Source organism: Engraulis encrasicolus, chromosome 12 (assembly GCF_034702125.1).
Source record: "Engraulis encrasicolus isolate BLACKSEA-1 chromosome 12, IST_EnEncr_1.0, whole genome shotgun sequence".
Taxonomy (NCBI): domain Eukaryota; kingdom Metazoa; phylum Chordata; class Actinopteri; order Clupeiformes; family Engraulidae; genus Engraulis; species Engraulis encrasicolus.
This window is the reverse complement of record NC_085868.1, coordinates 20,045,642-20,061,063: the sequence shown is the minus strand read 5'-3', so window position 1 is coordinate 20,061,063 and position 15,422 is coordinate 20,045,642. Positions and strand designations below refer to the sequence as shown.

Genomic DNA, 15,422 nt, shown 5'->3' with positions numbered 1-15,422 from the left:
AAAAGAGCAATGGAGAAGGATGTGAAAGTGTCTCTCACACACACAGCACAGATGTAAGGTTTCCTGGGACCTAGCACAGCACACGTGTGAGCCCCCGGGTCACCCCTCTCCCCTGCTCCAGGCCCAAACCTGCGCGAGTCCATGCAGCAGCGGTCATTTCCCTGGTTCAGACAAGGGAAAAGACAATGTACCGTGAGCCAGAAAAGTGCTGGCAATATACTTTGCCAATTACTGTAATAGCTGTACTGTAAGTACTGCACCGCAAAACACGCTTTCAGAGTTTTCAAATTGTCCAGTACAATATGTTGCAGGCAGGGACAGTGGTGTGCTTGTTAACAGGATGAAGCAAGAGATGTGGTCATGGTAAAATGACTTGTCATAATAAAATAAATGTGGAAGCATGATATCTTTTTAGCCGTAAAAGGCTAACATAGTTCTATTGATACATGTCTTTTATAGTGTTGCATCAGTTGTCTTGCAGCCTGATAATATGAGCTATTTGTGTTTGGTGCATTTTATTTTTACACAGTGGTAAATCAAACGGTGTAAGCAATTAATTTCATCCTATTGTGAAACATACAGAATGTGTAGTCTTTATTCACAAATCAGTTGGTTCACAATATATTGACATTAATATGAAATCTGATGTGTTCTACACATCATTGGATATCCATTACACATGATAAGAAGAAGGCACATCTCTATACTGGCGTATTATCACAGAAATGTCTGATTTTCATTCATAATGTACAGCTGTTTCATAGGCTGTAGCCTACGTAAGTGCACAGATGAAATAATAGCCATTGATGAGCTTGCTATGTAATTTGCTGTGTGTTCGTCTTGAATCCTGATCAACATAAATGCCCACAGTTGTTCAATTTGACGCAGCCACCTGGCAATGTTTATGGACGTGTTTTAAATGGCACGGTGGAGCTCTGTCTTCTTTTGACGATGCATATTCAATGCTGGATAGGCCCAAAGAAATACATACATAGACTACATGAACAAGGAGAGTAAGTAAATAAATAAATAAAAATAAGAATACATAAATTCATAAATAAATAAATACACACGATTCAAACATCAACTGTGTTAAAGACTGATTCTGTCGTCTGTGGTAGGCTATTTGCGTATCACTACTGAACCTGACTGGGGATGCGTCACGTCACTTCCTAAAATGCGATTTGACATACAGCAAACACATATAGATGAACTGTACATCATGAAGGACCAGTACACATTTAGATATGTTGGTGTCAAAAACTTCGGCTAGCTTTAATGCAACGGAATGTAGCAGGCGCGCTACCCTCCGCGCGAAATGTACAGGGCGACTGTGGACTAATCTCGTTTCACGCCATGTAGAATGTTCAGGCAAATAGGGCGAGTTTCACTCACTTGGTGTGGGGATGAGCGGGCGGATAGTGGAAGCTTAGGAGCCTCGGGAATGTGAGTTCTCTCTCTCTCTCTCTCTCTCTCTCTCTCTCTCTCTCTCTCTCTCTCTCTCTCTCTCTCTCTACACACACACACACACACACACACACACACACACACACACACACACACACACACACACACACACACACACACACACACACACACACACACCAATTGGACCCCAGTCCTTGATCGGAATGCAACACAGGAATCGTCTGCCTATCTTCCTAAACGGATCCCAAATGTAAGCACCGAAAGCTGCCTCCCCCCTACAAAAAACGAGCCCACTATCTCAAACTTCAACGCAGACACTATCCAGGCACACGGGCGGAGAATACGCAGCCTGCACACCGGCTGGAGAGGTTTGATTTAAAGCATACTTACCATTAGTGAAGCCACTCTCAACGCACCCTTAGTCATTCGGGGTGAAGACTGAAGGACATTAAATAGGACTCACGACAGAACGACATCACTGGCAGGCTGGAAACACACACACACACACACACACAGTCTGCTACTACTCGTGAAAAAGAGAACATTGCAGAAAAGTCAGTTCTATGTAAGGGTTTAACTGTTCAGAGTCAGGCTACTCACCTTTTTAATTTGGCTTTCCAATTACGCATTACGCACAAGTCGCCACAAGCTAATAATAATAATAATAATAATAATAATAATAATAATAATAATAATAATAATAATAATAATAATAATAATAACCCTTTAGCTCTATTTTTCCAAGTCCTGCGCGCTATGTGGTATGTTAAAAAGCCTCTCAAGGGACTAGTTCTTCTAAGTGGTTATCTGTCCACTGCCGGAACAGCGTTTCTTAATTCCAGATGTTGAACACCTTTCCTCTCACCATGCGTCCAAGTTCTCTCGCCTGTGATTGGCTTTGAACAAAAAAAGCATCAAATAGTCCAGCCCCTTGATTGATGATTTAATTATCCATACAGTAGATAAGACCGTAGAGCAGCAAGAGAATGAGTTTATTTACATAACCAATCACATCCCTCCTAAGGTGGAGCCTCTCTCTCTCTATCCCCTCGCCATGAGCACTGGGGCGCAGAGTGCCGTGGTGGCTTCACCCAGTGTTAAATAAATTACACACAATAAAACCCAGAAACCAGTTTAACAAAACACCATCCGAGAGCCACGCCTACTGTTTTGGACGAAATACACCTAATTTTCCAAATAAGTCTTTGACGGTTCATTTGTCTTGGGGCACGCACGCGATGCCAAAAGAATGGAGATACAACGGACTAAGTGGCTTCCAACTTTGTAACCACACCCTTTGCATAAAAAACGCCTACAATTAGTACACATCCAACACCTGCCATCCAAGTTTGTGCATAATTACACTCTGTTTATGCTTTCCATATCACGTGGTTGTGCACAAGATTAAGATTGCATTGCTGTTATTATTGTATCGGTTTTATTTAATTCTGGCTGCGAGTTAAGCATATCTCCCAGATAGATGACCTCATATGATGATATTGTGAATAGCCTATGAACATTACACGGAACAGCGTTGAGGGGTAAAGTTTCTGAACATTAAAATAACCTTGTTCTGGGGGGTCCTTTCAAGTTCCCACTGTGTAGGTTTCGAAGGAATCATTTTCCCCCGGATCTGTGCGCACTTCTAAATCTGCCATGAGCACCCCTTTGAATCTCGGTATTGCACTGTGTGTAATGCAAACACAAAACAGACCGTTTACGTTGTATTGCAACACGGGAGAGGGAAACGGCGAAAAAAGAACTTATCACGTTTCCCAGAAGATGCTCACGTTCGGCGCTCCTCAATTATACCTCCCCGCGAAGATAGGTGGCGTGTGTTTCAGGGTCTCTCTCCTCTGTATTACAGAAAAGAAAAAGAAAAAAATGTCATTAGAAGAGGCGTAACACGTCAGTCCGTCCCCAGGTTTGTTTCCTGGAGTGGCTGAAAGAGATCAGTTCTAACCTGCCCAGCAGGAATAACGGTCCTTCCTCCAACTATTTCTAAGGCTTATTATCATTTTGCAAGGATCCCGTTCTCTTAAAAACGCTTCTGTGCTTGTTTGCTGTCTGTCAGCCGAAGTCGCCAAGAAGACAGAAACGTAAACAAGCAGGTAGGTGGTGTTTGTTTTTTTGCATTGAATTAACCTTTTTGTTATAGGTAAACGATCGCGCTGTCAGAGAACGGCACGCTTCTGGGGCGAAGGAAAGTAAGCTCCCTCTCCCCGGCACAGCGTTCTACCTTAACTTTTCTCCACCTGCGCAGGTAACATAGGTGCGCAGTCCTATACTAGTGAGCGCTTTCATGGAATGTCAATTCCTGACAAAGTTGGTGCGTTTTATTAACAAATCCCAATTCTGTTTGGATGAAGACGAGACGCGTATTTTTAGGCACTCTTCCAAGATACACAATACAATAATGGCTGATATGGCATTTAAGCTGGAGCTTTATGTTATTGTTTTTTTAATCATTACTGGAGTGCTTTCTTGATTTTCGGACTATTTGGCTTAGTCGACACTGCCCGGTTACATCTCCTAACACACATCCCATACTGACAGCGGATACTAGGATACTTTGTTCTGACAGTAATCCGTATTTGTCGGCGTGAATGAATCAGTTACTTTTGTACTAACTGTCTTTCATTCATTTTCATAAGATCACAACTCGCGTGGCATTTGTCAGTATTCGTGTGTTTGTTTTCCCAGTCACGCTTCGTTTCCCATTGCAATACAATCACGCCGTCTGGAGCCAAGTCAACACGATGGGCTCCTCTTACATTTACAACCCCAATTCAACGTTGAAATTTGTATCGTGATTAATTTTCACCCCCGCGTTGAGCACAATAACTAGACAAGAACTCGGAGCAGACAATATCCACGCACGACAACTTCCCAGTTTGCCTGTGACTCACTCGCGTGGATTGCACAAGTCTCGAGCGCACTGCATCCACTGCTGTGCTCCGGGAATAAGGTTACTAAGTAAAAATAATAAGACAGCAGTTGTAACTAACGCAGCAACTGTATTTTTCCTTGTTGTGTAATGGAAAGTATTCTAGTAGCAGTGTAAAATATAACACTATTTTGAAAAAAATCATATCTAAATAATATTAAATAAGTATTTTTAAGACACAATGACTTAAATATACACAACGGTTAAACAATGTATATTTGGAACAATCTCTGGCCTTTCTGGCCTTGTGAGCCAGGGTACTTTGGCTCATTTGTAAAGTAAATGCATGCTCTGCCGCACTATCTTGTAATTCACAGTTAAAGAATATTCATTTTTTAAACAAAATTATAATTTACTTAAAACTCTTTAACAAGCCCGTCCAAGCCAGTCACAAATGTATATATTTGCAAACTTCATGGCAGGTTGAATGTACACATTTTTATTACAATTGTCTGATTTCATTACTGTCACATACAATTGGAATGTTAGAGAATGTGTGAATATGTAACTGTCAGAATAAGATAAGGAGTGCAACAGTTAACTGTTTTGGTTATCATTGTAGTCAAACACTGAGTTCCCGTGCGCCTCAAAACCATTTCAAAGAAATGTTTTGTCCAAATGCACCTCGAAATGTGTTGAAAGCCAACTCCTGGGTCATATTTAGGTTTTACTGTTTTAAAAGCGTCCTCCTCCATGGCCAGAGTAGCCTAGTGCATTGTGGCTCACACTGTGGGTGTAATGCTCTGTCTCCCCCTTTGCCTCTCCCGTTGTCTTGTGTTCCCTGCACTCACGCCACCCTCATCACTAGCACTAAATGACCCAGTGTATTCAAGAGCAAAAACAGAAAAAAATCCGTCTTGCTTATAGCGAGATGAAAATGTTCAATCTTGCGACATGCAAAACATTGTAGGGGACATTGAAACGCACATTGGTTTTATTAAATGGTAAAATTGGCGTCTGCTATTCAAACGTGGATCTCGCAGTGCCCACATTGTTGCTGTGTTTGGTTGCTAGATATTGAGCCTGCGTGCTGCTGATTCAAGGAGTCGAGCCCATGCGAACTGCCATCTGATCCAGTCTTATCAATGAGGCAACTGATCATGGCGGATGGCCCCAGGTGCAAGCGGCGAAAACAAGCCAACCCAAGACGGAAAAACGGTAAGAAACTCTACTAAAGTATCTGTGCGTTATAGATGAATTCGTGATTGCCGAATTTAACTGTTGTCACTGAGCTCCGAGATGTGGCTTTGGCGAGGTGGCTAGCGCGTCGCATGTTTTCCTTTCCTTGGGAATAAAGGACTCGGAGTGGGCAAACAGTGCTAAATAGACCATGGTGGCAAAGTAGCGGTTGTGCGCTATTGTAATTTTAGTTGAATATAGCGTACTGATTGAAGCTTCTTGCTTTTGTACTGTAATTTAAGTGTTCATTCACGGAAGTTAAAATAAGTTGAGAGTAGTTGAACAGCGACTGTTGGGGCAACAGTGGGACAACGGGAGGAATGTTGGAAAGTTCCGTGTAGCGGGACTGTTGTCTTTATTTCCCAGTGGTCTGGGACCGTTATGTTGGCTGGAGGGTAGTTTGTTTAGACCTGTGTTCTTGTCATACCTGTGGAAAAATGGTTTGCAGCTGGGTGTTAGGTGTACCCTCCACTGTCACAGTTCAGACGCATGCATGGGCAATCTCATACATTCCTCTCAGATCAGCGATTTGGTGCGAGAAGCTCAGTTGATATTTTCTTGCATTGCTTTGTGGTGAACACTTAAGTTGCGTTTTACGCGCGTTATTTCTAAAGCCTGATGGCAACATACTCATTATCACATTTTGTGGTGCTTGTAAATAAACGCTAGTTGTCCATTATGCTGCTCAAAGATGACCAGTAGCGTTCACGGCTGGTGGTGTCCCAGGCTTGTAGCCTACGACAGGCTATGCCACACAAGTGTAATTGCGATAACACAATTTGTCGTCTATTTGCGTTGAGTAGAAAAGGACAAGCACAGGCGCTGTCACTTAAATGAAAACCTGTGTTGTAGTGACAAAATCACTGATTGATATAGGTGATGTACGAGTTTGGAAGAATTTACAAAATATGTAGAATTATTTTATAACATATTTATCATCAGATGAATATTGTTTTCACATTTTGGCTTGTTAATTAATTGTTTTGGAAGAAATGCTGAACTTTGGTGTAATGCAGTTTTATGGTTTGTTTGTTTTTTGGCTTGGTATAGTTATCAATAGTTGCAACTGTAATGAAACTAATGCTGCCCTTAGAAGCTGCCCTTTTTCAAATGCGCCACGGTGTAGCATACGGATGCGTTTTGTTTGTGGAAGTAGGAGTGATATTTTGGTATTGCTATGTTATAACCTTAATTCCGCTATTTCATGGGGATTAAGTAGACTAAAGGCGCATTCATCTCTCTGTGAAATATAGCTACCCAGTTTTCCCCCATTCACGCCCTGAAATGTCATAATCGCCTGCTTCTTTCATGTTTTGGCTTTCCCCCCTTTTCCAAATTAATGTCGCGTATTGATTTCTAAAATCAATGACAGTAGTTGAGGGTCTTCTGTACACATAAGTAGCTTCAAGCACGGTGCTGCTTCCCCGGTCCAACAAAAGGTCTGAGTCTGGCTGTCCGCGTTAACTGGGCAAAGCATGGCTTTTGAGATCAGGGCGAGAGGCAGTAAACAAACGCTCGGATGTGTGGTGTGGATGTTTTAACCCGCTATGCCCAAACTGTCGCTGAAAGAAGCACCCACCATGTTGCTGTAACGCTATTTCTGACTGAAGCCTTTTTCTGTGGGTTCAGGATCAGAAATAATTATGAACACAGCATGTTTAATTCTTACACCCATATTTACACAACATGGTACACATGTTGATGAGTTAAACACAATTCTTGCAAACATCCTTTAAACATTTTGCTCCTTATTTATGGCTGTTCCCAAAATTGGCAAAATATAGATTTTGCAAAAAATATTGAAATGTATGTCTGAACTTGCTATTATATTTTGGACATAAAAATGCAGTGACCACCCTTCCACCACCACCACCACCACCCCCCACCCCACTTTATTATTTTACCCCCTCGTGTCACTCGATGCCTCCAATAGCCGGCCCTTTGGGAATGCTTTGGTTTTATCTGAGCTGAGAGGGGGCTTTTTCCCTGCACTGGGTCCATGAAAACAGGGCTGAGAACAGCCTGGTGTCTTGGTTGTTAAGAGCACCTACAAACGGTAATTTTCTCAGTGACAGTAACTGCTAAAAATTGAAGTGAAGTTTCCACCAACTGGATTAAAATACTGAGTATCTTAAAGTGGGCATATGGTACCATTGGGGTACATTTATTTTAATGAAAAAGTAACTGTGCCATAGCAATAATAATTTAACAACAACTGTATGTAAAAATCCGTGCCTATTTGTGGTAGATGGATTATTTTAGGGGGAATAATTTGAAGTGCTGTGCATTATATTGTTAAGCATGTTGAGACTATGTGCATCCGGTACAGTGTATGTAGTACGTGCTGCATGTCATCGACATACATCTGCTGTGTGAGATGTTGTTAGACATGCTTTATGACTTTGTGAATGGCCACAGTCTCTGGTGCAGTGTACATACTGTGTGTGTGGTGTCTAGGTGCATTCACATGTCTGTCTGTTTATGTCACCATCTAAGACCACATCAATATTTCAGGCCATCATCCACCTCATACCATCACTCTAATGTACAACCGAGTCGCATTACACATATCTCGTTTAAATAAAATATGTGTACGCACTGGTAGTTAAGTCACGCGTCTAACTAGTAGCACCAAGATTAGATTTTTCCCACCTCCTCCCATATCTATCAAGCTCCTACTTGTCGTATCAGTCTGTGTATATTTAACATGCACCATAAGGACAACTGATGTTGCTTGGCGTCAGACTTTAATCGTACTTGACTTCAACTGTACAGCGACTTCTTTTTCCTTCGTCCACCTCGTCCTTGGCCCTTTCTTGTTTCGGAGCGCGTATGTTTTGTTTATATGTGTGTGTCGGTGATCAGTGATAGCACAGCTGTTTGTCCTGTTGTGAGATCAGAGTTTTCCCCCCTTTTCCTTCCCCTTTTATGATGTTCTTGATATGCTTTGCCTTCTTCTTCTTCTTCTTCTTCTCCCCCACGGGTCGGTCACGTTGACCTGCGTCCCATCCTGTGCTGGGGTCAAAGGTCGCTGTGTGGGCGCACAGCTTAGCTCAGGGTGCCTCTGTAGTTTGGTTGTAGTTTTCTGGCCCTCCAGGTGTTGCGAGGCTTCTCCAGCTGTGCCTCTCCCTGCGTGTGAGTGTGTGTGTGTGTGTGTGTGTGTGTGTGTGTGTGTGTGTGTGTGTGTGTGTGTGTGTGTGTGTGTGTGTGTGTGTGTGTGTGTGTGTGTGTGTGTGTGTGAGACACAGGCTTGTGTGTGATTGTGGAGAAATTGGAGTGGTCTGTCTGTGTGTGTGTGTGTGTGTGTGTGTGTGTGTGTGTGTGTGTGTGTGTGTGTGTGTGTGTGTGTGTGTGTTTGTGTGTGTGTGTGCATGTGTGTGTGGAGGGGAGGTGGTTCTGTTTGTAAGTACAGCTGTTGTCTTCCCTTGTCAAGCTTTTCCCTCTCAAGATCTGTAGTCACCTAACGCTTTAGAAACTGTGCTTTTCGTTCTGAACAGTTGTTGCCTTAGAGTGTGTTTCTGTGATAGTGAGCGGCAACAAAAACGGAAACACAAGATTTATTTTTCTAGTTTGGATTTCTTTCTGTGATGTAAAGGTAATTCTTTCTGTGATTGTGTGCTTGCAGGCAACTGTATTACATGTTCATGGCACTGTGTGTTTGGTGAGGGTGTGTATAGGCTAGGCATACGTTCGTGCCTCGTTTGTCGGTTTCATGTGTAGTTATTTGTGAGGTCTTTCTGACCATTACAACTGTAGCCGAATGTAGTTGGCTTCGTCATGCCTTTAGGCCTTTCCTTACCAGACAGACATTCACGCACGCAGACAGGCACGCAGGCAGGCACGCACGCACGCACGCAGGCACGCATGCACGCACACATTTCTACTTCTAAACCTTCAATGCTTTTATAAGCATTATTTTATTTTGTTTTATTCATTTTATTTTGTTTTGTTTTATTTTTTTCTCTGCACATTTCCTCAAACGCAAAGAAGGGAGCCTATTCATTTTCAATCAGCACAAAGCCATTCAATATGAGATGCTCCCTCTAGAATATATTGATTACATAATTTAAGGTAGGGGAGAGAGAGAGAGAGAGAGAGAGAGAGAGAGAGAGAGAGAGAGAGAGAGAGAGAGAGAGAGAGAGAGAGAGGAAAAAAGATGGCCCCTCTTTGGCTTCTGGCATGTTCTACAGTGCTGGCTGTTTGATTAATAAAAAGCCCTGTGTGTTCACTCTTAAGGTAGTAGGAGGAAGCGGATGAGGGGTAGAGGAGAGTGAGTTAGTGAGTGAGTGAGCGAGTGAGTGAGTGTGGTTTTTCTTTGCAGTGGGTTGTGTTTTGTTGTGGTGGGTTGAAATGGGGTGTGGTGGGGTGGGTGGTGTCAGGCCGTGGGACTAGGTTTGGGGTGGATGGGGGTGTGTGTGAGGGAAGGCTGCGGTGGGATGGGAGCGGGGATAGGGGGGTGGTGTTGGTGGTGGGGGTTCATTCTTTTGCGGCGGCCTCTCTTTCAGTCTGTAACAATGGCAGATTTCTTCCAGTCCAAACATTTTGTCCATTCCTATCACCCCACTCGCTTTTAAGGTGTACTTGCTCCCTCTGCTTAAAGAATAGACTTCTCTTCTTCCTATACAAAGACCCCTGTCGCATCCAACTCCCCCCCCCCCCCCCCTCTCCCAACAGCCCCAACAGCCCCCTATTACCCCCCACCCCCTATATTCCCCCAAAGCAAAGGTAGTGAGCATTTTTTGTTGCTGTTGCTGAATGGAGGGATGGAGGGTTTTTTTCCGTGCTTTCAGAAAATTGATTGTCCACTGTAATGTGATGCATTTACATGTTTGTCTGTGCCGTCAATAGTGCAGGGGAGTCCACCGCACCACACGGCCAGCCGTGCCATCTCTGGTGCCCATCCCCATAAGCACTCAATTGTCTGTGCAGCCCCGAACAGACGACACCTTTTTTTTTGGTTACTGATGGCTTTTTCACTTGGGTAGAAATGGAAAAGAAAAGGGACATTCTTTTTTTTCATTCTCTCTCTCTCTCTCTCTCTCTCTCTCTCTATCTCTCTCTCTCTCTCTCTCTCTCTCTCTCTCTCTCTCTCTCTCTCTGTCTTCCTTTCGTTCCCTTTTTGCCGTGCAACGGTGTTTAGGAAAGGATTATTTTGTTTAAGCAAGTGAAATAATTACTGCAGATAGCGTGTGCCAGAAAGGCATAATCTCGGGCTGACAGGATGCGAGAGGAGCCGCGGCAGCCAGGGCATAGGCAAAAGGATGGGCAGGGATGGGGATGGGGAAGGGAAGGGAGGGGATGAGGTGGCAAGGGTAGGGATGCAATGGGATGGACAGGGTCTTAGAGCGCAGAACATTTTTTTTTGAAAATCTATTACAGGTCCACCCGTGTTGCCATTAAACGACTGATGACATTTTTTATGATGTGAAATGTGTGTGTGCAAGTGTTTGTTTCGGTGTTTTCCCCCCAAAAATGTTGCATCTATTTTATTTTGTGTGTGTGTGTGTGTGGTGTGTGTACAGCAAAGAGGAGTAGAGAGCCTGTAGCGTGTGCACATAGGCTAGTATTTTTTTTTTTGATGGCTTTGTTGCTACAAATCAGACCAAGGTGTAGCAATATTTTTTTGGCCGCTTTGGTGATGAAGGCTACAACTTACTTTGTGCCAGGCTGTATCGATCTGTTTTGTTGATTCATACTATTCATGAAATTCCATTTAACATCTTGTTAAATAAAAAAACATAAAAAATGGCATTTCTTCAGACTTGAAATTTGACATCCTTAAATCTGCCAAACTTCGTGTTTTGATTGCTGCGTATGATCTAGCAGTACACAATGCAAAATATTTCCTCGTCAAATCAAAGGTATCCGTTTAGTGTCAGTATTATGCCATTGAAGTGGCGTTAAAGGGGCCGGGGGCAGCAACTGTGAAATGTAAAGGGGGCAAAGAGGGGTAAAGGGGGGGGGGGGGGTGTAGCGGGGGGGTCGGGGGTAAGAGGGAAGAGGAGGGGGGGTTAACCTGCCATCAAGACGAGTACAGGCTATGAGAGGCAGTGGTGACAGCAGAACCAATCAGATTTCTGGCAGAGATAAGCAGCCGGTATAATGACACGGCCTCAAATGAACATGTGTGGAACAGAGAGAGGGTGAGAGAGAGAGGGTGAGAGTGGGAGAGAGAGGGTGAGAGAGAGAGAGAGAGAGAGAGAGAGAGAGAGAGAGAGAGAGAGAGAGAGAGAGAGAGGGAGAGAAAGCCCCTGGAAGAGCCAGGACTTAGTGTACTTCACAGCCTCCAGCGTCCAGGCACTGCACTTGCAAATGTGGATAGCACACTGAAAATGCCCGCTGAAATGATGAGCTTGTTGGAAAATGCACAAGAGAACGGGAGAGTGGAGAGAATGGAGAGGAGATGAAGACGGCGAAAAAGAGAGAGAGATAGCTGGATACAGAGAGAGAGGGTGGGAGAGAGAGAGAGAGAGACAGAGAGAGAGAGAGAGAGAGAGAGGGGCACACAAGACAGAAATGGGCCTCGCTCTAACAAAAAAGAAAAAGGAAAGGAACAACATCTTCCATGTAAAAGAGCAAATGTAAAGACGTGCCCTGGTGGGTACCTGTGCTCCACTCTGGGGGACGTGTAGTGTGCTTGAGCGCTTGTGCGTCTCCACTCGACGGTCGCGCTGGAGCACACAGATCTTGTAGAACTAGAGTACATGTCACACACGCACGCACGCACGCAAGCACCCACGCACGCATGCACACACACACACACACACACACACACACACACACACACACACACACACACACACACACACACACACACACACACACACACACACACACACAGAGCAGGAGACGCAGCACTCAGTCAGTGCGTGCAGATGATGCTGTAGCTCTACACGTCACACACACACACACAGACACACACACACACACACACACACACACACACACACACACACACACACACACACACACACACACACACACACACACACACACACACACACACACACACACACACACCGGAAGAGAGAGCGCTCAGTCGGTGTGTGCAGATGATCTTGTAACACAACATGTCATAATGTGAAATTAATGTGCACCACCTCTCCTACTCACTTGCCAGTGCTAAGTCTCCCACCCCTTCGTTTCTCCTCAGTTTTTTTTTTTTTTTTTAAACTCGCGCTCTTATTCTGTCATTTATTTTATTCAGGATGCTTCTACTTACCATCCTTGCATTTTTAACCTCTTCGTATAAATATATAAACATATATTTCCTAAAAAAAATGGTCTAAAAATTCTACATCTTTTTTTATTCACATGTAGATATATATTTTTATACATGCATTTTTTTTTTTTTTACTCGCCCTGCCTGTGAAGATATTTTCGCCTTGCGGGAGGAACACACACACACTCGCACACACACACACACACACACACACACACACACACACACACACACACACACACACACACACACACACACACACACACACACACACACACACACACACACACACACACAGGAGGCAGCAGGCAGCAGCAACACACAACACAGCATCGCAGCTTTGGCTGAACCCCTGACACCACGGTCTTTGGAATGCCTTAGGTATGATTTCACTTTCGCTCACATCAATGCTGACCTGAGTGCCTTTCATATCTGATCCGCCGTGGCTCTCTCTCTCTCTCTCTCTCTCTCTCTCTCTCTCTCTCTCTCTCTCTCTCTCTCTCTCTCCCTCCCTCTCTCTCTCTCTCTCTCTCTCTCTCTCTCTATCTCTCTCTCTCTCTCTCTCTGTCTCTCTCTCTCTCTCTCTCTCTCTCTCTCTCTCTCTCCCTCCCTCTCTCTCTCCCCCAGTAAACAGGCCCTGAGGGGGGAACAAAGAAAGGAGCTCCTCTTCTTCTTAATCACAATTCAGCCCTTTCAGCGCCGGCAGGGAGCATTTGCATTCACCATCAGAAAGAACGAGATGAAAAGGGGGGGGGGGAGTTTGGGTTGCTTGTGTGTGTGTGTGTCTGCGTGTGTGTGTGTGTCTGCGTGTGTGTGTGTTTGTGTGTGTGTAGTGGAGGGATAGAAAAGGAGAGCAAGAATGCAGGAAGAGAGAGAGAGAGAGAGATAGAGAGAGAGAGAGAGAGAGAGAGAGAGAGAGAGAGAGAGAGAGAGAGAGAGAGAAGGAAGAGCAGGATGGGTGGGTGTTTTGTGTGGAGGGGTAGAAAACGAGAGCAAGAACGGAGCGAAAGAAAGAGAACGAGAGACAGACAGACAGACAGAGAGAAGGAGGAGGAAGAGAAGAGGGAGGAGGACGAGAAGAGAAGAGAGGAGAGGGATGGATGGGTGGTTGGGTGGGTGTTTGGGTGGGTGAGTAGCAGCAAAATAACTTAGGTGTTTGTGGCTGTTTGCGAGGCCTCCCCTGGTTACGAGCCTTATATAGCTGCTTAGCTTACACGGGGACCACGAACCCTCTTGACGGCCAGATAGTGTTTCAAGATGGCACAGTGTGTCTGTGTGTGTGTTTATGTGCGTGTGTGTGTGTGTGTGTTTGTTTGTATGTGTGTGTGTAGGGTTGTGTGTGTGTGTGTGTTTGTGTGTAGGGATATGTGTGTGTTTGTTTGTATGTGTGTGTGTGTGTGTGTGTGTGTGTGTGTGTGTGTGTGTGTGTGTGTGTGTGTGTGTGTGTGTGTGTGTGTGTGTGTGTAGGGTTTCAAGAAGACATAGCGAAGCTATTCGTGGACACTTACACACTTCAAGGAGACGAAAAAATAATAATACGACAGCAGGAGATCGGGTTGTGCTTTTAAGATGTCTATAAGAGGTAGGAACAGGTGGGCATTTACGCAATACAATTGTTTTTTTTACTCTCTCTCTCTCTCTCTCTCTCTCACACACACACACACACACACACACACACACACACACACACACACACACACACACACACACACACACACACACACACACACACACACACACACACACACACACACACACTTGGCAGCAGTGGCTGGGGACTCCGATCTGTCCGTCAGAATGAGTTTAACGCGCAGACTGTGTACATGTGTGTTGTGTGTGTCTGTGGGTGTGTGTGGGTGGGGTGAGTGGGGGGTGTCCACGAACTTGACAAGCGGAGCCTCGTAAAATATGTGTTTCTGTGTCATAGGATACGCAAGCGTGCATGCCGCAAGTCTAAACAAGAGCGTGTGTAGTGTACTGTTTGCGCGTGAATGATTCGGATATCATTCGAGAGATGTGTTTTTTACGCGGAATAAAACAAGAAATGTACTCTCAACGTTGTTGGATTTTGTCTTCTTCATAAGATAGAATTTTTATGAAATTCACTGGTGTATTTCACAATACACTTTTGGGGGGGATGGGCAAAGCGGACATAAAAAATTACAGACAGCTCTTAATTAGCAAATGAAAAATAAGTACACAAGTAAATAAGTAATTAAAAAAAAACACCATCACATTGAGGCAATCAGTTACGAGGAGTTACGTGTCTTCATTGCTCAACATCGCCGCCTTACATTTCTCCGACACACACTCTCTCTCTCTCTCTCTCTCACTGATCCAGTTTGCGGAATAATCCACAGTGCCTCGGCAAGCACACAGTATATGCACACAGTATGGACGGAGCATCTTTCAATGTGACCATGTGGTTTCAAACACCAGGTCCCTCTTTTTCACCTCAGCCCTCACCCCAAACCACCTCCCCACCTCCAACTCCTACCGCTGAACTTTTTTTGTTAAGAAAAAAAGGATTATCTGTGCACACACCTTCCCCCCTCTCATCCACCCCCAGGCTGTGTAGCGCAGTGCAGTGCAGTGTAGTGCGGTGGCGTTTGAGGAGGAGGGGAGGGGGACTCAGGGAGGGGGGGG

The 15,422-nt window shown here is 44.5% G+C and overlaps 1 protein-coding gene across 1 annotated transcript in view; it reads left to right on the top strand.

Annotated features, from left to right (window-relative positions):
• Positions 1-3,354: 3,354 nt before the first annotated feature.
• The window catches only part of zeb2b (zinc finger E-box binding homeobox 2b), a 138,916-nt gene continuing 126,848 nt past the window's right edge, over positions 3,355-15,422 (top strand). Inside the window, exons 1-2 of the mRNA XM_063211732.1 lie at positions 3,355-3,539; positions 5,390-5,533. Of these exons, the coding sequence (XP_063067802.1) occupies positions 5,461-5,533 (73 nt within the window). The 5' untranslated portion in view covers positions 3,355-3,539; positions 5,390-5,460. The remainder of the gene's footprint in view (positions 3,540-5,389; positions 5,534-15,422) is intronic.